Here is a 24,643-nt window from a genome sequence, read left to right as displayed (position 1 = left end):
CAGAGTAGCAGTGTTAGTCTGTATTCACAAAAAGAAAAGGAGTACTTATGGCACCTTAGAGACTTACAAATTTATTTGAACATAAGCTTTCGTGAGCTACAGCTCACTTCATCGGATGCATTCAGTGTGTGTATCAGAAATATATAACACCTAAAACTAAACATCTCATTGTACACTCTCATCCCCTGGGGAGAGGATGAAAGAACAAACACATGACAGATTTTAGTCACATTGCATAATGTGCCATTCAGAAGTGCTTAGATACTAAGTTGATGAGGATACTATAAGAACTTGTTGATAAATTGTATACCCATTTGCTTGACCACGCTTCAGTTGGTTATGAAATATATTCAAGAGACTAGCCAGCATGTATTGGTCAACAGAATATATAAAATAGGTTTTAATGCCCTTAGATGGTTATTGAAAGTTTAATTATTTATTGGGACACTTGAAGCTTTTGAATGTGCATTCTTTTTTTCTTTTAATGTCAAATCTAAATAATATGTTTCTGCAGGACTGGGGCCAGAATATGTAATGAAACTTAAGATTTTTTGTTTTTAATTTGAGAGACATACCTCTGAGTTGATTTGAATAAAGCTGTACAGAGAGAGCACAATTACATGCAAGTCACCATCAGCATGGTTATTCAGAATTGTGCAGTATCCAGTGTACAATAATTAAAAATGTAGTTCTGTGTTAACGTTTATCCTTGTATATGCAGGGAAGCACTGAAATACTTCCTTAAAGAATAAATCTAATTACGTAGGGTTTGCCAGAACTCTGTATGTGTGACTAGCTTGTGGTAATTGTGAAGGCAGATTATGCACATGCATTGTTATGTGTGCGGTTCTGGACCAAGTTCAATCACTGTATTATCAATATTTAATCCAAAAGAGAGGAGAAGAACTATTTCTTATCCATGCACATAGCTAAAACTCTTGTCCAACCTCTCATTCTCTTGGTTCTCAATTACTGCAACATCTTTCTCTCTGGGCTCGACAAAAGCAATCTTGCCATGCTTTTGTCTATTCAAAATGCTCCTGTAAAGATCATTTTCCTAGCCTGTTGTTTCAAGCATGTCACACCTCTCTTTGCATTCCTCCAGTGGCTCCCCCTCCTCCTACCTGTCATCTCTCATCAAGATGTCAGCTCTTGCATCCTGTCAGCTCATGATGCTGGCCTCCCTCACCCGCTTATTACATTTTCAAACTAAGATCTTTTGCTTTCTCACAGGATGCCCCTCACACTCGGCAGGTGCTTCCCATAACAATTGAAAAGCCACCTCGTTCTCCTTTTCCAAAACCCTCCTCAAAACTCTCCTGTACCATGATGCGTAAAAAAAATTTGACAATGGTCAGGGTGCTGATGTGCAGAGTATACTGCCTATCATGCGGTACAATATTGTCATGTTGTTTCCTTGTAGTGCCCTGTCGTCTGTAGCCATCTGTTGTCTCCTGTCTACTTATATTGTAATCTGTTTGTGGCAGGGACTGTTTTGGCTTTCACAGCACCTAGCACAACAGGGTCTGGTCCATGATTGGAGCTCCTAGATATTACAGTAATTCAAAAAGAATAATCTAAAACAAGAGACTATAGATGGGAGGGCAAGGAAAGGATGCCTAGAACGTCTGTAGATGTTTTTAGCCATCTCCTAGTGCAGTTTAGCAGCTGGAGACAAGGAGAAGAGCCAGTAGCACATCACTAACCAGCTCTCTGCCCATAATTATTGAGTGCTCCATGGACCACAGTTTCAGAACTTTTAGTTCAGCTTCACATCCAGGGCTGCAGTTGGGCAAAAAGTGTGCAGGAACTGATCCATTGCAAACAGCATGGAGCTGGAGTTAGTGGAATAGCAAAAGGTGTCTGAGTGAATGAATTTTTCTTTTTGAGTGAATGAAGTTTTTCTCCACTGGATGGTGCTGCTTACCCAGGATATCAGTAGTACCTCTATAATGTAATTCTCCAGGGGCAGTTTGGTACAGCGGAGTGCTAGTGTTGGAACTGAATCACTTTTAGCTTCAGGATGATAGGTAGATTACTTCTTCATTTTGGAAAGATTACAGTGAACAGACATCTCTAACAAAGAGAATTGTTCTTTCCAAAACTCATTTGGAGGAGAAGGGATGGCTGCAGCACAAAGGTTGGAGTTCTGGCTTTGCCACACATTTCTTGTTGATTTTAACTAAGTCGCTTCACTTCTCTGTTCTTGAGTTTCCCGATCTGCAAAATAGGACTAACACGTCTGTCTGTCTCAGGGAAATGTGAAGATTAATAAAGTGTCTGGAAAGTGATTTGAGATACAGCAATTGAAGGTGCTAGGAAAGGAAAAAGTGTTACAAATTTCAACTTTGAGGAAACTACTCTACTAAGTCTTGTAACCAGGGGTCTCTGGGGAGGATGAACTGAAAAGCATCTTAGATATATGTGGCAGCTTTACAGCTGTGTAAGATGTACCAAATTTAATTCCTCGGGTTTTGTTAAGCCATTATCCTGAGTAATAGTTACAATAGACAAAAAATGAGGTTACAATAGAAAATACAATGAAAATAGTTACAATAGACAGAAACATCTTCAGATGTTATAGCTGGTAGGAAGTGCTGAACAGGTGGGATTATAGTGATTTAAGGAAGGTGAAAGGAGAGCAATGATGACGAGACTTCAGGCTAAAGGGGTAGAGGAAAAGGGACAGTGTAAGGCATGGAATTGGAAAGGAGACATTAGTGTACTTGAAACCTTCTGTACGTGTGTGACTGTGTCCTCTTGAATTGATCCTCCTGTGCTGCACTGGTTGACTTTGAAATGTACAACCTTCTGTGGTTTAAAGGGACAGTGGCCAAGATTGTGAGATTCAGTGTTTGGTTGCTCAGTTTGATTTTCAGAGGACTGGTGATCATTATTTTTTGAAATCAGTTTTCTTTGAGGTGTGTTAAGTGGGTTGCCCAAAATCACTAGTCAGCTTTGTAAATCTTGGCCAACATCCACATAACTCCTTTTGGTTGAGATTTTCAAATTAGCCTAAGGAGGTTAAGTGCCCAGTTCCCGTTGAAGTTCTGTGGGAGTGTTGGGCATTTGGCATATTTTAGGCCCTTTTGATCATCCCCACCACTTTGTGTTTATATATAAACACAAACAATCCCTGTGTTATTGGTATCACTATAGATTATCAACACTAAAGAGCTCTAGAATTTTCTCCCTTTATGCTCTATTCACTTCTTGAATTTTTACTCAGCTTGGATAATGAAAACAGGCTGGTCAGTTTCACTTATGAAAAAGCATATCAAAGGTCATATAGAGATCTCTCTAGAAACTGTACAGTTTTCCAGAGAATGAGATCCTTTCTATTGGTATTTAACCATCTGATGGAATTTGGGGGTATTCCATCAACAGGGTATAATTTCCTCTTAAATCCAATAGGACTTTTCTTGAGGGTGGTTTTTCTGTACAGCGCATTTACTAGTGCTTCTAATGCTGCTGGGGGAACGTTAAAGCTAATGTTAAAAAACACAATTAATTTTGTAATTTTTTTCATCACTATGTTTTTTTGAAGTCGGAGTGGGTTTTTATGAGAAGAACCAGAACGGGGGCTGAAACCAAATTGTGTTCCTGTAATCTTGTTCTAGTTTTCCAAAGGTGCATTTAGAGGACTGATGGTCTTGTAGTTAAAGCATGGAATTGTGATTCAGAGGAATTGGCTTCCTGGAATCCTGGCTCAGCCACAGAATTTTTATGATCTTGAGCAAGCCATTTATCTCTCTATGCCTCCATATGTAAAATGAGGGTAATAATACTTCCTGTTTCTGTTTAGGCCAGGGGTGGGCACACTTTTTGGCCCGAGGGCCACATCTGGGTATGGCAATTGTATGGTGGGCTATGAATGCTCACAAAATTGGGGCTTGGGGTATGGGAGGGGGTGAGAGCTCTGGGGTGGGGCTGGGGATGAGGGGTTTAGGGTGCAAAAGGGAGCTCTGGGTTGGGACTAAGGGGTTTGGAGAGCAGGATCAGGGCTGGGGCAGGGGGTTGGCGCGTGGGACGGGGCCAGGGGTGCAGGCTCTGGGAGGCGCTTACCTCAAGCACCTCCCAGAAGCAGCAGCAGCAGCATGTCCCCCCTCTGGCTCCTACGCGGAGGCGCAGCCAGGCAGCTCTGTTCGCTGCCCCGCCTGCAGGCTCCGCCCTGCCAATGGGGGCTGTGGGGGCAGTGTGCAGAGCCCCTTGGCTGCCCCTACTTGTAGGAGCCAGAGGTGGGGGGACATGCCGCTGCTTCCAGGAGCCGCATGGAGCTACGGCACGCACGGAGCGGGGCAAGCCCTGGACCCTGGTCCCCGGGGGAGCTCAAGGACTGGATTAAAATGTCTGAAGGGCCAGATGCAGCCCCCGAGCCATAGTTTGCCCACCCCTGGTTTAGGCCCTGATCCTGGAAACAGTTATGCACATGTTTAACTTTGCTATGCTAACTTTATTTACTTCATTGATTTCATTGGAACTGCTAACGGTAATAAAGTTAAGGACATGCATAATTGTTTGTAGGACTATAAACTCTTCAAAGCAGAGGATCTTTCTTACTGTGTCTGATCACAGTGTGGCCTGGATCCTCATTTGGAGACTCTAGTGGGTGTAACTGAAATGCAAATAATAATGTCATCTGAGTTCTCAGGTAAATTAGCCATTCTCTGTGCAGACCTTGAAAGCCTTCATCACATTGGTGCTTGTTCTGTACTCGTTTGAATAAGCAGACATCTGTGACTGGTTATGTTTAAAATTTTTTTATTAAAGCAGTGGTTAGATCCATTATAATCTGACATTCAGGGAGGAAAGATGGTCCAGTGATTAGGGCACAACCTTAGAACTTGGGAGACCTGCATTCGAGTCCCTGCTCTGCCATAGACGTCCTGTGTGACCTTGGACTAGTCTCTTAGTCTCTCTGTGCTTCAATTCCCTGTTACAATGGGGCTAATAGTACTTCCCTACTTCACAGAAGTGTTGTGAAGAGAAATACATTGAAGATTGAGATGCTCGGATACTGTGGTAATAGGACTGTATAAGTACCATACATAGTCTGTTATAGATTCTGTTTGGAGGGAAAATAATGTCTTGACTTTTTTTTTTTATTGCATTATCAGCTTCTGTAATATTAAATAGAGCGTAATTTATTTTTCTCCCCTGCTGTAGCCCGTAAAAAGCAGAAGTGGTCTGTGGATCCTAGAAACAGCGCTTGGAGTAAAGATGAATCCAAATTTGGCCAGAGGATGTTGGAAAAAATGGGATGGTCCAAAGGAAAGGTATGGTCTAAAGGGAAGTAAGTGGTCTTGCAGAAAAGCAAACTCTCAGCTATTACAGAATTTGAAATACTGAGAGAGATCTGGATACAGGAATTACAGGCAGCTCTTAGGCCTAGAGCAGGGGTCGGCAACCTGTGGCACGCGTGCCAAAGGCGGCACGCAAGCTGATTTTTAGTGGCACTCTGCTGCCCGCCAGGGTCCTGGCTGCCGGCCCCGCTCAGCCCACTGCCATCCTAGATGGACGGAACCCCGGGCCGGCAGCGGGCTGAGCGGGGCCAGCAGCCAGGACCCCGGCGGCCGGCAGCGCAGACAGAACCCCAGACTGGCAGCGCACTGAGCCGCTCATCCTGCTGCCAATCTGGGGTTACGTCCGTCAGTCCCTGCCAGCTGGAGTCATGGCCGCCGGCACCACTCAGCCCGCTGGCAGTCTGGGGTTCCATCGGGGGGGCCCTGTAAATGTAAAATTTATTACTGGCACGTGAAACCTTAAATTAATGAAGACTTGGCACACTACTTCTCAAAGTTTGCCGACCCGTGGCCTAGAGTTTATAGGGCTATATCCTTTTTAGTAGGTACTTTACTGTTACCCCCCGTCTTGCTGACTTCTGGATCTCTCCTGCTGTCCTGTTTCCTTTTTTTCTTTTCTGCTCTCTCTTTGATAAGGAGATGGGTGACCCCAATTCAGAACTGCAGGAGCTACAGATGTGCCTCCCAAATTCTGACAGCTGCCTGGGGTGTAAGATAGAGCAGCTTCAGCAGCTGCTCTAACTTTTGGTAACTTTTAATAGCCCCTTTTGATGTGCTCTTCCACCCAGAATAGCCAGAGTGTAGCATCAAGCCACATCTCTTCCCACCCCAGCATGCTCCTATGGTGGAGAGCTGTTGGTGGAGGCCAGTGATCTTACAATGACAGAAATATTCCCTGTTGGCCAATAAAGACATCTCTGCTGCCTCTTTAGAGTGGCTCAGCTTCTATAGAAACTCCACAAAGCCCAGAATTGAGGCCTGTGTATCTTCAGCATTTCCAGGTGCTAGTTACCTGACTAAACACAAAAGAGAATGATCTTCATTGTTTTTGTTTTTAAAGGCATCTCTCATCTCTGGTATTTCTCTTCCACCATTTAAAAAAGAATAATAGTTGTGGCTTTCTTGAGTTTAGAAGACTCACAGAACTTCTGGTGAAAGAGAAGAGGTACTCCTGAATGTCTCACAATAACTGTGTTGACTTGGGAAAGTTGCTTAAAGAAAAGCTAGCCTAAATAGGTTTTTATCTGATTTTGCATCTAGTTGCTGGAGCAGAATTTCACATACAAACAGCAAAAGGTAGGGCCTGATCCCAAACCCATGGACATCAATGAGTCCATTGGCTTCAATAGGTTTTCTAACTGTGATTGATTAACTTCTTCATTTGTAAGCACAAATGCACGTTTATTAGTGGTTTTAATGTAATGTGAAAATAAGTATGAAAGCCATGGGATTTTAAAACTGAGATTGAAAGGATGCTGTCAAACATTCTGCTCACACTGGATAAAATCATGCTGGCAACAACCAAACACAACTGTTGCCTTAACTAAAGTGGACAGAAATTTTTTCCTAAGTGTCCTAAAACCACGCTATAGGCCCTGCCTACACTGGAATTACAGCGGAAGTGGGGAGGATCGGTTACAACACAGTCTCAGTAGATGGGGCAATAGACCCGGTACGTGATAGTGAGAGGAATCTGGCTAGCATCGTTTTTAAAACAAAATTCACTGTCTGCTGGGCTCATGCTAGCAACAGTCATGTTTAAATATGGGTTATTGCTGCATAAAACAGGTTTTCAACCATAGGCCTCAGCTACACTACTCCCAAATACTGTGATGTGGCCCACCAATGTTCTTATGTGACTTCTCCTTATCTGTGTGGCTAGGAAAAAATAAATAGGTAGAGAATGAGGTCTTATCTTCGATAGGTACCTTGGCTAAAATGTGGTAACCTAGCATGGGCTTAGCATGTTTGGTTTTCCTGCCACTTGGGCCCTACATACAGGGCCCCAAACATATTTCCTTACTGAATTTAAATACTGTTAATTTGTAGTAGGGACAAAGCCAAGATCTGAAGTCCAGACTTGCCCCAACACTCTTCATGAACAAGCAAAGAAAATGGGTCCTGCTGAGTTCCAGTTTGGGTCAATTACATTTTTATTTGCCTCAATCTAACCTCTCTCCGCAACTTCAGTTGGGTGTGTTGTTCTTAGTTTCCTGCTGGCAGTTGTTTAAGTACAACAATTACATCTTCCACCCCTTAGGTGGATGCATTTCTGTGGTGAGAGAAGCATTTCCAATGTGTGCTCTCTCTTTCTATGTTCAAAGTTGTAAAGCACTGCAGGATCATCTAAAAATGTAAGGTGCTGTCCAGATTAATCATGAACAACTCAGTGATATTACTGCTTTGGTGTTTTGAGGGGCACATAAACAGTAAATTAAAAATACACAAATTCTCAATGTGTTGCTTATAGCATTTGACTGAATTAAATTGTAGGCAAGAAAATAAATAATAATATAAGTTGTCTTGTTTGTATTTCAAAAACAAATGAGCTTTCTGTATGATACCTATATTTATCTTTAATGTCACTCCTGAAAAACACTTGCAATTTGCCTTATGTTCTCATTAGGGTCTTGGGGTTCAGGAACAAGGGAGCACAGAGCACATCAAGGTTCAAGTGAAAAACAACACACTTGGTTTAGGAGCAGCCATAAATTATGAGGTGAGTACTAGTTAGCGTTACTGCCAACACAGGTAAGAATGTGTTGATTGTTGACAGCCCCTTTATGTAATGGGAAGTGAGTGAAATCTATCATCTAGTTTGTATGGTGTCAGGATAATGATGAACATCTCACAGAAGAGAGAAACCGGCTTAAATGCAGTATTGGTACAGTTGTGTCCTGTTGAGTTTTTTTGGGAGGATGTTGGAGTGGGGAGGCTGTGGTGAATAATGGGGAGTAGGCTGCTCAGAGATGCCACTTCCCACAGACAACTGAAATGTTTGTTTACTGGTAGATATCCCTTTGTCTCCATTTACTAGACCTGGTTTCATGCCTTCCTGTCATTCTGCTCCCTATTCCTGGAACAGTCCCCATTTCCCGTTGGCAGTCATGGGTTTGCACAGAATGTGGGATCGAGCCCTAAAGGCGCTGTCTGAGTCAACATCTGAACTGACTTTGTGTGTTCTCATCTTTTGTGCTGCAGGAAAATTATGTTAGCATTTCCTGCCTGTAGCTGAAAACAACTTGCCCAGACTGGGGCATGACAGAGCCAACAACAACTCAGTATTGTTTGAAGACTTTCAAACGCAACTTGTAGGCACTTGGAGCGAACTTAACAAGCTGTAGTTTGTGTTTCTACCCATGAAACTTTAGGTATTGCTAGTTACTCTTTGGTGTGTAGAACCAGGGGACGTACAGTGAGACTCTGATAGACCTTTTGATAGGATCTTTTGCCTCTTATTCACTTGGGGTGCTATTTACAGGACAACTGGATTGCTCATCAAGATGACTTCAACCAACTTCTGGCTGAACTGAATAATTGCCATGGGCAAGGTGAATCAGGTATGTTAATACTTCGCTATATTGGAAGTTTCACTGAGAATTTCCTTTATTTTTCATTTCTTAAACGGCAAATTAAGGCCCAATCCTGTGGGCTGGTAATACTTCTTGCATGATGCTCATCCCCCTTCAACTCATTAAAATGAATGGGAACAAAGGGCTCACTGCCACACAGAACCAAGATGTTAAGTTTGATGAGGATGTGTATGAAGTACATTTAAATTCCATAGATTGTAATGGGTTTTGAATCAGGCTCTTGTTAGGGCTCTTCAAAAGAAAAGGCAGACGGGTGTGTTCCCTTTATCTGGTGAGATATGCAGAAGCAGCAGCTGTCCACTGAAAAACAGCCTGAGGCAGTTCAAAGGCGTGTGACACAAACATTCTCCAAAAAAGAAAAGGAGTACTTTGTGGCACCTTAGAGACTAATAAATTGATCCAGTGGATCAAACTTCATCAACGAAGTGAGCTGTAGCTCATGAAAGCTTATGCTCAAATAAATGTGTTAGTCTCTAAGGTGCCACAAGTACTCCTTTTCTTTTTGCGGACTAACACGGCTGCTACTCTGAAACATTCTCCATTGCCACATTTTACCTTATCAGCCTCATAGATGAAGAATTGTGTCTGGGCTTTTACCTAGTGGCAGTTTCTTCAGCGTTTCACTTTTCCTGCCCTTGAGAAACTGCTGTTTGCATGAGCTGGGGTCAAAACCTACCTACTCTTTAAATATGGTGGGGTAATGTGATTTAGTTGGGCAAAAGGGCAGGACATGCAGAAGCAGGAAACTTGTCAAAAATTTCCAAAAGAGCTAAGTCTTTCAGTCTCAGAAAGTACTTGGGCCTGGTCTATGCACATGCTGGTTTAAATAATAGGAACAAACTAAACTGATATAAGTGAGGTTTAAAACCGTGCAAGCATCCACATAGTGCTGCATAAGTTTAACTAGCTCGATCTAACATCATGCCTTTACTTAAACGGGGGCAATTTTTATGTGCCGACAGGCCCTTGGGCTGCAGGTCTGCAACCAACAGTTCCCTGGTGGAGCCATTAGAATCAGGGGGTTCTGCCTGGGTGCAGCATCTGGCCACAAATTATCAGTTGCAGTATGTTGGCCTTAGTGACTTTATTCAAAATATTCAGAGCAAACTGTAGTTGCTAATGAGTTAATCCTAAAAATGACAGCAAGGGTGTGGAGTTATTTTGGAGTTACGAGGAAGATTAAAATCAGTTTTTATGGTGGAGAAACTTCAACCTCCCCTTAATAAGCCGCACACCTACAGGGCTGCGACTGGAATCCTGGTCCTCAAGCTCTAAGGGACCGATTTTTAAAGGTACACCTCTGCCCCAATGTAACGCAACCCGATATAACACAAATTCGGATATAACATGGTAAAGCAGTGCTCCGGGGGGGCTCCAGTGGATCAAAGAAGTTTAATATAACACGGTTTCACCTATTACTTGGTAAGATATTTTGGCTCCCGAGGACAGTGGTTATAGAATCATAGAATATCGGGGCTGGAAGGGACCTCAGGAGATCATCTAGTCCAACCCCCTGCTCAAAGCAGGACCAATCCCCAATTTTTGCCCCAGATCCCTAAATGGCCCCCTTAAGGATTGAACTCACAACCCTGGGTTATACCGGGGTAGAGGTGTACGTAGGTGTCTAAAGATCTAGAGAGGTGCCCTGGTCATTTTCAAAGTGCCTAGTTCATAACTCCCATTGGATTTAGGTGCCTTTGAAGATCCCATTGGGCACCTATCTGCATTTTCAGGAATCTAAATACAATTAAAACTCTGATCCTAAAATCCTACTGAGCTAAAGGAAGATCAGTTAGCTGTAATTCGTCGGAAGACCTTGATGGTCTTTGTAAGTTGATGCCATCCATTAAGTGCTTTCAAAGGTGGGCAAGTGTCACTAACCCCATTTTTACAAATATGGAAACTGAAGAGCAGAGAGGCTTAAATGACTTGTCCAAGGATACACAGTGAGTCAGTGGCAGAGCCAGGTTCATTGAAGGAAGTTGTCCTGGTTCCCAGTCCTGTGCTGTATCCCCTAGGTAGACCATTGTGACCTCTCCAAAGTCCTATGCTGTATTAAGTTTTGAAGACCCTTGATCTCAAAAGATATTTATACTTGGCTCACCCCGAGCACCCATTCCATTGCTCAGTAGTCACGAAAAGTGAATAGGATATGGACATAAATACAGCCAAAGCAAATTGCTTTTAAAATTGGGGTGAATATTTCTGCAGCATCCGCCCAGCCCTAATACTGAGTCTCAATAGTCAGTAGATGAGATGATGATGCATCTCTCCAGTGAAAGCTCCATAGATAAAATTTCTGATGTTGGATACTGAAGTTCCACCTTACAGCCACAAGAGGGTGGTGGTGTCACTCTCGCTGGAAGTGTGAGATTGCGATTGACGCTCCACTGAGAATTCTTACTGTTTTATGTTTCCTCTGGATTAGACAGCAGTGGAATCACAAGTGCCTGATCCTTGGTTGGGATGCTGCTATTATGATGCTCAGTTTCCACATGAAACGTGTCTTTGGGCGCTTTCAACTCTGTCTGCAGCAAATTCTTGCTAACCTCAGATTTGCTAGATGTAGGAGTAACCACTGCCCCTCGTTACAGATTTTCAGTTTAAATGCAGTAGGGACTGGATGGATAGGAGTGATCATGGGCTATTAGCTTTTTCCCCCCAAGTTGATGGTTTAACTCCAGCTCAGTCATTCTGAGTTCCAGACCATGCCACCTGTTCTAGTCCATGGAGGATAATGGGTTTGCACAGGTTCACCGAGGGTCTAATTTTGTCTGCAGATCCTTGATTACAGGGGAGGGTGCATGAGAATGAAGGAACCCAGCTTGGCTATTGGTACCCAGGCTGAGTCTGCAGGCCTAACAGTTAGAAAATACATCTTAACTTGGAAACTGATGAAGATGATTTGTATTGTGGTAGCACGGAGGAGCCCTAGTCAAGGACCAGGACCACATTGTTAGGTGCTGTGCGAACACAGGACAAAAAGCTGTGAAGAGCTTACAATCTAAGTGTAAGACGAGATAACAGATGGGTACAGACAGATGGGGGAGCGCCAGGAAGCAATGAGATGATATTGATCAGCATGATAGGCAGTGGTCTCTGCACATCTGCAGCCTAACCGTTATCAGGGCTTTTTTTAAAGAATCCCAGCATAGGAGTTTGGGGTGGACAACGAGGTAGCTTTGTGGATGTTTATGGGGAATTCCTCTGAAGCCTGTGGGACAGCATGGGAGAAGGCATGAAGGTGCTTGTTTGAAAATTGAATAACGATGAAGGCTGACACGATGGGCCGATTGGAGGTGAGCATCAACATCTTGATGCTGAATGAGAGATGGTAGGTAGGGTGGGGATTGACCATGAAGAGCCTTGGAAGGGAAGAGAAGCAGCCTACGAGTGATTGTGTAAGAAAAGTGAGAGTAACTGAGAGTGATCTCAGAACCTCACAGTGCTGTTTCCAGCCACTTTTCAGGGTTGTACCCTAACTTAAAGTCACTCCTGTATATCAGTGTGTTTGTCTTCAAGAAATCCTTTTAGGTTAATTGGTATGGTGGGCAACAAATGATTAATAATAGACTCTCTATCTAAGGATTGTACATAAAGACATTCTAGGGGACTTAGAACAATGGCCCGCCAACCTGATTGCTTCTAGGCACTGTTGCAATTTAAATGTTTAGTAACAAGACATGGTCCCTGCTCTGAAGAACTTGCATCTTTTTTCAAATTACATTTATAAGAAGTAGGGGTAACATAATAGCTGGGAAGTGGGGTAATAAGATCGTACGGTAACGTATCTTGAACAACACTTACCATGCTCCTTCGATGTTGTGGTGTGACCAGTTGTTAGGACATGGTCCTAAATTGAAGCATTAAATATACTGACATTTGAGTTTAGTGGTTAGCGTTTGTCTAATGGAAATGTAACCTCTGTGTTTTAGAGCCCACTAGCGAACAGAAGAAGACATTCAATCTTGAAGAGAAATCCAGATCCTCCAGGAAACGTGTTCATTATATGAAGTTTGCAAAAGGTAAGGCACTTCGTTGTTCTTTCATGAACTTCAGGGTTATAAATATCTATGTACCAGGATGACACACGCACTCTGACTTATATTTGTCATTAGAAACATCCATGTGGCAACCAGCTTTCAATTATAATACAGCCTTCCTGCTTTATTTGGCAGGTTTTGTTGGCTTTAGGCTGGTATTCTTGAATAATTCAATCATTGTCTATAGGAAGCTGCTATTAATAAGGAAGGGTGACTATTTTGAATGGTATAAAATTAAAAACACAATGGTCCACGTGTTGAAAGAACTAACTAAAAGTTGTTGCTTGGACATCTGTACAGCTATATCCTGTGCAATCCTGATAGCCCCTCTTAGTGGTCATGTGAATAAGATCAGTGATAAGCTTAAACTTGATTGAAATAAGAGGAAAGCCCTGTTACCAGGTCTTCTCTCTATCATTGATCATTGGCCTAGGTCACCCAAATAATTAAATTTAACTCCTGAAGTTTTGATTTTTTATTTTTTTTTTTCTTCTTGATAACTGAATGCATCAGCCATCCTCTGCTTCTGGCTTTTCTTTAATAGTAATCCTATTTCCCTCTCAGTTCTCTGTGTGTATGTAAGTAAATAAAAATGTCATTGGAACAGATTCTACCCATACGTACTATTTTCCACTAATGGGTACTTTGTTAAAATATAATCCCTAATACAGCATTGTGTTACACTAGTGAATGCATCACATAAAATAGTGGCAGTTGACTTCTTAATGGGGGCCAAATTCTAGTACTAGGGCTCCACCAAAGGCTGCAGCTAACTTTTGGTGGCATCTCAAGATGTCACATCACTTCTCCTTTTTTTCCCTTCCTCTGCTTTGTCTACTACTCCTGTATTCAGACAGCGTAATATTCAGATGGGGATAAAGCTTATTGTAGGGCCTGAAGTATCACTCCCCTGCCCTTGAAAACATTTTAGAGAACCGTGGGCTCTGGCAGTTTGGTACTTTCCAGAGGTAGAAGTTTTGCTCTTCATAAGCCAGGGTTAAACCCTCCCCGGCAGAGATGGCTAAGCTGTATCCAGAGAAGAAGACTTAATGCTGTTAGAGGCAGGGATATCCAGCCAGAGTTCGAGGAGACATGCCTGTTCACTGAACTTGCCCTGTGTGTAGGGGGATGCAGACCAGGCCTCCCTCTAGCATGGTGCAGCCTTCTCCACCCTGCTGCATCCTGTCAGCAGCATGACGATCAAGATGGAGGGAAGGGAGCGGGGCCATGACCCTACCCCTTCCTTGGCCCCTTTGGGATAACGTGAAGGAGTGCAGAGAGACCTTTTTTATGTTTGTCTGAGGACAGGCACTACAGCGGGCTTCTTGTGCCCACTTGCTGTGCCTCATCCCTACCCATTCCTCCCCCTACAAAAGGGCCAAGGATAATCAACGTTTAGGGGCAGCTTAACACGTTGTCCCTGTCTCCCCACTCCCCTAAGGCTTCTGAAACCCCACTGTTCACTTTTGATATTGTCCAAATGAATAATGGCTGCATTTCTTTGCTTCCCTGCCCCAGGAAAGGATCTCTCTTCGCGCAGTGAAGATGACCTGTCCTGCATTTTTGGGAAACGACAGAGTACAAAAACTGAGGTAAATCATATGAATGTAGGACGGGAAGGGACCTCCTGGGTCATCAAGTCCAGTCCCCTGCTGTCACAGACAACCCTGTCATACAGTCTTGTTTATAAACTTACCAAGTTCCATCTCAAAACTAGTTATGGCAGTGGTGAGCAACCTGCGGCCCTTCAGGGTAATCCGCTGGCGGGCTGCTAGACAGTTTGTTTACATTTGTACGGCCGCCCACAGCTCCCAATGGCTGCGGTTCGCTGTTCCCGGCCAATGGCAGCTGTGGGAAGCGGTGGCCAGAACGTCTGTCTTGATTGCGGGTTCAGTAGTGTAAACTATTTCTCTTCCTTTAACATTTTTCCCTTTAAAGAAACCTATGCACGTATCCAAATGCCTTGATGCAAGTGAGATTGTTACATATTCTTCGAGAGCAATGGCCTTTCTGGTCTGTAAAGTCCCCGTTCTGTCCCCATTAAAGCTCTGAATGGAAGGGCAAGCTTTTAATTGTTGGTGAAAAGAATGAGTTTAGTGGATGTTTTAATGATTTACTGCGGACATGGTGTAACTTCTCTAAAAATCAGTCAATATTAAAAATTTTGTTTTTCCCTTTACACTCTTATTTGCAGTATAGAATGTGTAGTAGCTATCTTTTGTTGTTTGAGTTGCAGATTACATACATATAGTAAATTTAAAGTACAATATTTAGCAAAAACTGACCAAACTCTGCAAAACAACAAACTGTTCCTATGTTTCCACAAGAGAGCTGAATATTTACAAATTCTAAATCCAAGGAGCTGTTTCAATGTCTCCTGAAATATGGTGACTTGTTTTTTGCTTTTGTTGTTCAGTATGCCATATGCACAGGCACAAATCTGCTATTAAATATCTCCCAGGGACTCTTCGTTCCTTCAGGTAGGTAAAATGTGATGTCCAAATTGACACTTATAGACTCACCAATGTGAGTTCTGTAGGTCACAGCTAGGTTTGCACTTAACATTTCAGTAGCATTTTGCTGTGAGGAGGAGTGTGTCTGTCTTATGAATATGCAGAGTGATTCCCTTGTGCAGGAACATGACTAATGCAACCAGGCAAGTGTTTTGGCAATACTGGTGATCACTAGTGTGCACACAGAGAAGGGACAAAAGAACGTGCCACAAGAATTATAGTGCTAACCCTGTAGGCACTCTGAAGTTGGTTGAGGTTAGAGCGAAGGCTGGAGCCTGTGTTTGAACTGAGAGGGTTTCTTGAATATCATATGTGATGGAGCTAGAATATGCAGAGCCTTGTGCCAGCTCCAATCAAAAATATTTTAAAGCTGTTTTACAGCTTCATTGAAAGCCAGTGACCGGGAGCTTGGAAATAGTGTGCTAGGACATCCTGTTTCTGGTGAGTGTTGTAACAGTAAAGATCTGTAGGCTGTCAAAACTACAGCATCTCTATGAGATTGCAGGGTGTAACCCAAGCTACGATACACTGCCTTGCTGTTCTGCTAGGTAGCTTTACAATTTTTTTGTTTTTAAATAAATGAAACCTTGGCAGGGAGAGAAAGTGGGTATCAGCTTCTTATGATAAGAATTCCCCAAACTGCAAGAATAGAGCTACCATTAATTGAAATAACTGAGGCTAGAAGAGACTTAAAACCAAGAACCATCCTGTCTTGTGTGCAACTATGAGTCATAATCCAGACCTTCATTTTACAAGCCACATCATTTTCACTTGATGGATAACAGTTTGGGGAGACTCCATCAGCCACAATACAGCTGGTCTTAATTTATAGCAGTTTGAAATTAGCTTTTGGATTTCAAGTCCATAGCAGCCACCAGCAGCCTAAGATATCATATGCCTTCAGTAGTTGAGCACCCTTGATGAACTTCTACTATTAGCTGTATGGCCATGGGCCCTCTTGCTGAGGTGGTGCCACCTGATAGCTCAAGGTGTAGCAGAACTTGCGGGGACTTGTAGTCTTTTTATAGTCTTCATCTCCATATTAAATGTAAGGAACTCAGGGATCACATTTTGCCCAGATAGAGTTATCCAAACAGTGATCTCACTGTAGAATTGTAGAGCTGGAAGGGACGCTAGGAAGTCATCAAGTCCAGCCCCTTGTGCAGTGGCGGGACCAAGTAAACCTAGACCATCCCTGACAGGTTTGTCCAACCTGTTCTTAGAACCTCCCGTGATGGGAATGCCACAACCTCCCTTGGAAGTGTATTCCAGAGTTTAACTATCCTCATTGTTAGAAAGTTTTTCCTGATAACCTAAATCTCCCTTACTGCAGAATAAGCCCTTTATTTCTTGTTCTACCTTCAGTAGACATGGAAAGCAATTGATCACAGCCCTTTTTTGTAACCTATTCAAAGATAATCAGGTCCCCCCTCAGTCATCTTTTTTCAAGACTTCCTGTACCTAGTTTTTTTTTTAGCCATTCCTCATAGGTCAGGTTTTCTAAACCTTTTATTTTTGTTGCTCTCCTCAGAACTCTCTCCAATTTGTCCTAAAGTGCGACACCCAGAATTAGACATAGCACTCTAGCTGAGGCCTCACCAGGGCTGAGTCGAGTGGGACCTCCCATGTCTTATACACAACATTGCTGTTAATACACCCCACAATGATATTAGACTTTTTCACAGCTGCATCCGATTGACTCTCATTCAATGTCTGATCCACTACAAGCCCCAGATCCTTTTAGTCAGTTCTATCATCTAGCCAGTTATCCCCCATTTTGTAGTTGTGCATTTGATTTTTTCCTGCCAAATGAAGTATTTTGCACTTGTCTTTATTGAATTTCGTCTTGTTGAATTCAGACTACTTCTCCAATCTGACAAGGTTGTTTTGAATTCTGATCGTGTCCTCCAAAATGTTTGCAGCCACTTCCAGCTTTGTATTATCTGCAGATTTTATAACATATTCTCCACTTCATTATCCAAGTCATTAATGAAAATATTGAGTAATACCAAACATAAGACTGATCCCTGCGGGACCCACTAGATATGTCCTCCCAATTTGACAGTGAACCATTGATAACTGTTTTTTGAGTATGGTCTTTCAACCAGTTGTGCACCCACCTTATAGTAATTTCATCTAAACCACATTTCCCTAGTTTGGTTATGAGAATGTTGTGGGACAGTGTCAAAAGCCTTACTAAAATCAAGATAAATCATATCTGTTGCTTCCCGCCATCCATTAGGTGAGTAACCGTGTCAGAGGAGGAAATTAGGTTGCTTTGGCATTATATGTTGTTGACAAATACCATGGTAGCTATACCTTATAACTCTATTATCCTCTAAGTGCCTACAAACTGATTTAATAATTTATTCCAGTATCTTTCCAAATATTGAAGTTAGGCTGGTAAGTCTGTAATTCCCCAGGTCCTCTTTGTTCCCCTTTTTAAAGTGTAGGTACTATGTTTGTTTGTTTCCGGTCTTCTGGGACCTCACCCGTGCTCCAGGAGTTCTCAAAGATAATTGCTAATGGTTCCGAGACTCCTTCAGCGAGTTCCTTAAGTATCCTAGGATGAATTTCATCAGGCCATGCCAACTTAAATACATCTAGATTATCTAAATATACTTTTCCTATTTTAGCTTGTTGTTAATATTTTGTTGAGTATCTGGTCACCATTAACTTTTTCAGTGAAAACTGAGGCAAAATGGGCATTATTAAATACCTCAGCTTTCTTGATGTCATCATTTATTGGATATGCTTCCCCACTAAGTAGAAGACTATGCTTCCTTCATCTTTCTCTTGCTCCTAATGTATTTAAAAAAATCTTTTCTTATTACCATTTATTTTGTGCCTTAACCTTTCTGATTTTGTCCCTACATGCTTGTGCAATTCTTTTGTACTTCTCCTTAGCAATTTGTCCATGTTTCCGCTTTTTGTAGGCTTCCTTTTTGATTTCTCAGGTCATTAAAGAGCTCCTGGTGGAGTCATATTGGCCTTTTACTATATTTCTATCTTTCCTTCACATCACGACAGTTTGCAGTGAAGTCTTTGGCAGTTTCTCAAGGAGACAATATTAATGACCTGGCAACACTAAATGGCACCCGAACCAAAAACCCAGTTACCGCAGGGTGGGGGGGAGATGCTGGGTCATTAAACCACACCAGCACCTGCTCAGCTCCTTGAGATGAGCCAGCAAGTGACGGGACCATGGAGGGAGATGAGCGACCAACGGGAGCGGGACCTTGCAGGAAGAGGTTGAGCATGTGCAGGGTCTCGGGGGTCTGGTTACCAGCAATTAGAAAGGTGGCAACCCTAGGAGTAGAAGCACTATAGAAATGCATTCAGACATAGGCATGTTTTTATTCTTATAAAAACGTGATGGCTAATGGCTTTGATGTGGCACGGAACTATGGGATGCAGGTATTCCTGGCTAGATTTCCATGCTGAAATAGTGGCAGAAGAGGTAGGGCAACTTGGCATGGTGGTATTGCCCCCTGTATCCCCTCTGAAGTTGCTGCTGGTCCACCACAGGTAGACCCAGCCAGTAGTAGCACAGCTGCTTCTTAAGCCATTCTAGCCACAGTGCAATAACCCTCCCTTCTCTCTGGATCCCAGACACCTATGACATTTAGAGGGCAAACAGTATAAAAACTGCCCTGCTCAGCCCCTCAAGTAAAGGGTGACTTAGAGCATGGAACTTCACAAACTTTTCCTATTCCTTTTTTGTTTCCTACACGGGATTTTCCATAGGAGGGGGGAATCTGGCTTGATATTAAATTAATTGGTCAGTTGACCCTTTTAAATGGTATTTGTTATGTTTATTTGTGGTCTGTGCTGCAGTTCCTGGACACTGGGCATTTCCCTGATGTGGCAAAGAGAGAGCACTGCAGATGCTGTAATTCTCTTGGACAGTAGTTTATATCATTTCCTGTTCAGAGAGAGTGTAGGAAGAGTCCTGGTGTCCATCAGAACCCTGGGATGCGCTTTCAGACAGTGATAGTCTGTGGTCCCTTGCCTTTTCATTACAGTTTCAGCCTTCAGCAGTTGCATGCTGTCATCCCTGCTCGGGACAAGTCAAGATAGGTGGATTTAGGTGCTAGAACTGTTGCTACCAAGGCGTCTTACTGGCTTCTAAAGTCTTATCGTAACCACACTTTTTGTACAGTGGTAATGCGTCTTGTATTGTTCCTGCATTCTCAAACCATGTGTACTTGAGAGAGATCCCTTTCAATGAACCGGTAATAGAATGTCTAATATTTCATCTCTAGTTCATAGAATCCAACTCAGGTCACTGAGTCACCAAAACTCCTTCTCTATGTGTAATAGCTGTTTGGTGGTCTGTGTGAGGTGGTTTCAGTCCATTTCCTGCTGGACAATTGTCCATATCATAAAACCTCGAAAGAAAGCACTGACTGTGTTAACCAGGACACTAAATTCCCCTCTTATTCCTAGAGATGGTCCCACCAGCTCAGAGTCAAGAGACGCAGAGGAGCTTACGTTGCAGCTGCCCGTTATGTACCTGTCCTTGGATAAACCTTCAGTCTTTTTCTCTCTCAGATCTCAACGAGTAGTTGTGGGCAAATTGCTTTTTCCTGAAAAGTTCTCAGGTGTGGGTGCCATGGGGTGCCAGTCTGTAACCTTTCCCATTCTACCTGAGTCTGAGCCATTAGGAGGATTAGGTTATTAAGGAGGCGTGGGGGTGTCATCAGTATGTTGATACATACCAGCTGTGTATCTTTCTTGTCCCACTCTCCTGATGTAGTTCAGCACCTCAGCCAGTAAGATTGAGTTATGGGTCAGAGCGACCTGGCTGAAGCTCAGCGTAGACAAGACTGAGATGATGGTGGGCGGTGGGAAGCAGCTAGAGAAGATGGTGGAGATAATATTCGTCCCACTGAGGGAGTACATTCACCATTAGTCACGAGTGTTTGCAATTTAAGGGTGGTTTCGGTTCCCAGCTGCTGTTTGATGATCACATTACAGCACTAAGGCAGTCAGCTTTTTACCACCTGCAACTGGCTAGGAGGCTCTGACCTTTCCTTTCAAATGTCGTCCGTCTGTGACGCTGTTATCAGTGCTTCTGTCACCTGAAGATTGGACTATTGTAGCACATTCTGCTTGGGGCTGCACCTTAAAACCATTCAGAGACTGAAGCTGACACACAATGACGTGGCTCACTTACTGAGCGGGACATATCACTGGAAATATGTGACCACTGAGCTCTGGGATCTGTATTGGCTGCTCATTAGGCTGTGCGTGCCGTTTAGGATGTTGGTTATACGCTATAAAGCCCTGAATGGTCTGAGACTATCTGCCTGAGGGAGCACCTCTCTCCCTACCTCATTTGCAGTCAGCAGAGATGCCCAAGCTGGATCCCCCTCTTCATGAAAGAGATGGGTGGCTGGCAGTGCATTCTCTGTGAAGGCTCTGAGACTCTGGATCTTGCTCCCCAGTTCCAAGTAGCCTGAACTTAGCCACTTTTCAGGCAAACTGAAAAAGACCACATCAGGTTGGATAGGGTTTTTAAAGAGGGTTGTTGGTTTGCTCCCCATACCCATGAAGGGGTTGGAAAGGAGTGGTAGGTGTCTGGCCAGCTGAGATCTTGTTAAAGTGATTACGTCAGTGCTGCTGGGATTTCATTGTCTGTATTGATGATGCAAGGGTACCCAAAGTCTTTGATAGGCATCTTTTTAAAATTATTTTAAATCTAAAATAAATGTTTCCTTCATGATAGATCGTGTGGCCAAACAAAGCCTTTTTTAATAAACTACAGTGGGACCTCTGGAACAGTCTCCCTTAAAGTGAAAACAATGGCTGAGCTTTGGAGCTCATCTAAATTGGAAACGTCTGCAGTTTTCTCAGGGAGACAATGAGTGATCGAAAATATTGAATTGTAATTATGCCGCTTTCCCGAGACCCGCGGTGGGGACCTGCTTGCAGGGCACTGCCTGCCAGGCTTCTCTCCCACCCCCCTTTAATTTTCTCACTCGCTTAGGAGCTGGGGAGACAGAAAAACAAATTCCATTAGTTCCTATCTGGTTGAACTTCCTGGAACCCCCACTGTTTTTTTGTTTTTTTTTTTTCTTCTCAGAATTTCCTTCCTCCATCCAGCTGTGTTTCCTGATGGAGCCTTATCACAGGAGAAAATACTCCTGAGTGAGACTGAGGATTTGGGAATGAGTTAGACGGTCCCAGCTCATTAGCTGAACAACATGATTCTGGCACTGACTAATTTTGGGGTTTGGGGAGAAGCCCTGATTTGCAGGGATGCTTCTAAGAAGTCAGATTCCTGCATAGAATTTGAATGTTTTAAGCCTATCTCACTTCCATATCTCAAGCCATCTGATCAGTAAACAGCTTCCTTAAATTATAGTAACATGGATGTTGTCATGCATGAGTTCCCCTAAATGGCCAAAGACTAGTTGCCCGTTTATCTCCAGGTTTAGTGTGATCACTTTCCTGTTCATCATCTGGAATTTCAGCCTTCCTCCCCATTGCTGTCTCACTTTTTATCTGGAAATTGGCTTCTGACACGCTTTCCAGAGTTTCCTCAATTGATTTGTATTTCCCAGCAGTTATCAAAGATCTCGTTGCCTAGTGGTTAGAATCCAGAACTTGAAAATTTGCCTAGTCCTGGCTCTGCCATTGACTCACTGTGAGGCTGTAGGCAAACTACTTCCTCCCTCTGTGCCCTGGTTTTCCCCTTTGTGAAATGTGAATGCTGATACTTACCTAACATAGGGTATGTGAGGCTTAACTAATGTGTTCTTAGACTAGTCGTAACTTCATCTGTTTTTCCATCTGTAAAATGGAGCTAATACCTATGTCACAGGGTGGTATCAGGATTCATTAGCTATGTTTTTCAAAGCTTTATCTGTGGACATTAAGTGTTGCATAAGACAGAAGTTGGTTATGAGATAAGAATTACTGATAGTTTATTTGAGCTTGGCAAAATCACAGCTGGCACAGGGTGTTCAGAATGGGAATGCGCAATACAAAAAGGACGTTGAAAAACTGGAGAGAGTCCAAAATGAGCTTAGTAAAATGGCTAAAGGTTAGAGGGCATGTCCTAGAAGGAGGGAGTGGAGGAATTGGATATGCTCATCTTAGAAAAGAGGTAGAAGGAGACTGCCACAATGTCTATAAATATCTGGGTGTGGGGGAGTAATAAAGGAAAAGGAAAGGCTTCTTCTATTCAGGGTGGTCAAAATCTGGGAATAGAACAGGGAGCAGGCACTTACAGTTAGGAAAAGGAAGACACATGCCAGATCTTCTGCAAGCTTCCTAATGGCAATGTCAGTGGAATAATCTTCTAAGGGAAATCCAAGTCCCTATAGTAAATAAAGTCAAGAAAAACTGGTTTTAACATGTCAGGGGTGGGGAATTATAAATTGGTTTATTTGAAATACCTCACAAAAATGTGATCCTCCTTAACTCTCTGGTAGTCTCTAATATGTATTGCATTTATTCTCTCCTGCTGTATTTATTTGATATTAGATGTACAATATCCGCATTTTCGAGGGCAAGGAGCTGTGACCCAGAGGTTGTGACTTGGCCCACAGAGGGAATTGGTCAGAGATGGGATTAAAATTTAGGACTTCATGGCTCTCAAACCTATGCTCAGAGTCTTTCTGTCTCTCGTATCTGTCAGCCCTTCATGTTTACAGTTAAAGAACGTTTAATGCATTCTACATCGTTGAGGGGAAAATATTATTAAACATTGCATTAAAAGCAATGAATCTCTCAGTAAGGGAAGTAAATGAGAATAAATAGTCCTGTAATGAAGTGTTAGATATTGGAATGGATGGTTAAATACTGAACTATTTCTTTTGTAAACCCTGACCAAACACTCCAGTAACAACATAGTCACCGCTCAGCCTCCGCTCACGGCTTCTGTTTTTTGTGATGGCTGCTCCTTGCAATTTGTACATCAGTGATGGTTTTTCATTTGTACTGTATCTTCAAAAAATCAATAGTTTGGTAGGTGGGGGGGAAAGAAAGTGCCTGATCACTTATGGTAAACTCTGGTAAGTGTTTGAGATGCACGCTATCACCCTATCAGTAGCTGTGGGAAATTGCATTGTGCTGTTATACAGGAGATCCAAACTTTGAAGACAGTGATTTGTAGGAACCCTTCCTGGGCGCTGTTAATTTTTGTCTGCCTTGACCATCATGGTTTACTCAGTACAGATGGTTGGTGTGTCTGCCTATATGTATAACTTGAGAAGTTGAATGTTGTGTAATTAGACCAAGGGGTAGCTCTAACTCCCATTAAAAGGCAACGATAACTCTCATTGACTTCAGTGGGAGCAGGCCATGTTTCCAGAGGCAAAGGCATAAAGGGAAAGAGTGAATATTGTACATTCAGTGTTAAGTTCTGCATTTCCTGCCTTTTGACCATTTGAATGAATTACCTTAATCTTTCTTCTGAAAGAGAAGAGTTTTTGTGAATGTATTGTATTAAATCTGTGGCCTCTCGGGTATTGCTACACTGCAAACCATGGCCTGTAAAACTTCAGAGACAAAAGCCCCTTCATCAGCTGTTAGCAGTGTAGGGCTTTGACCCACACTTGAGCACTTTTGCCACTTGAGCAATTCTGCTTCCACCCAGTAGAGGGCAGTGGTACATACAACTACTAGCTAACTCATTAAAATATAGAGGGCCCAGTTCATCACAGCCTTGCACCTTGTGTATTCATTACACCAGTACAAAGCACTACTGGTAGCATTTTGCACCCATTTTGTGCTGGTGTATCTGACTGCCAGCTGCAGCGTTCATTACACCATCAGGCCCCATGATGTTAATCAGGGTTATGTTTGGTGCTTTTCAGTACCGGGCACGTTATTCCTACAGCAATGGTAAACATTCCTTTATCTGGCATGGTATCTTAGCTCCTCTTTCCTTTTATCAAGAGAACTACTAAGTATTGACGTTCCGTTGCCTATTCTGTAAGCACCCTGTTAATCGACTGAGGATAAATTATTGCTGTTCAGAAATCAGCAGATAGAAAGACATCGCCCAGTCTCAAGGAACCAGTGCTTTTTCTTTTCTCGTCATTGGTGAAGAGTCTTGCCTCTATCTGTTCATTCCTTGGAGGTTTAGTTAGGGACTGGACTGAAACTGGGGGGAGCTCTTTTGATTTATCTTCTCTCCTTCCCTTTTGGTCACTTCGATAGGCTAAAAGAGCCGAGTT

General features: G+C 42.8%; 1 protein-coding gene across 3 annotated transcripts in view; it reads left to right on the top strand.

The window, feature by feature from the left end:
* PINX1 (PIN2 (TERF1) interacting telomerase inhibitor 1) overlaps positions 1 to 24,643 on the top strand; it is an 84,691-nt gene that overhangs the window by 2,175 nt on the left and 57,873 nt on the right. For all 3 annotated transcript variants that reach the window (XM_038394612.2, XM_038394613.2, XM_038394609.2), the window contains exons 2-6: positions 5,167 to 5,276; positions 7,930 to 8,022; positions 8,785 to 8,863; positions 12,832 to 12,921; positions 14,458 to 14,531. In XM_038394612.2, coding sequence (XP_038250540.1) covers positions 5,167 to 5,276; positions 7,930 to 8,022; positions 8,785 to 8,863; positions 12,832 to 12,921; positions 14,458 to 14,531 — 446 coding nt within the window. The remainder of the gene's footprint in view (positions 1 to 5,166; positions 5,277 to 7,929; positions 8,023 to 8,784; positions 8,864 to 12,831; positions 12,922 to 14,457; positions 14,532 to 24,643) is intronic.

This window comes from Dermochelys coriacea, chromosome 3 (assembly GCF_009764565.3).
Source record: "Dermochelys coriacea isolate rDerCor1 chromosome 3, rDerCor1.pri.v4, whole genome shotgun sequence".
Taxonomy (NCBI): domain Eukaryota; kingdom Metazoa; phylum Chordata; order Testudines; family Dermochelyidae; genus Dermochelys; species Dermochelys coriacea.
This window is presented reverse-complemented; position numbering and strand designations above follow the sequence as displayed.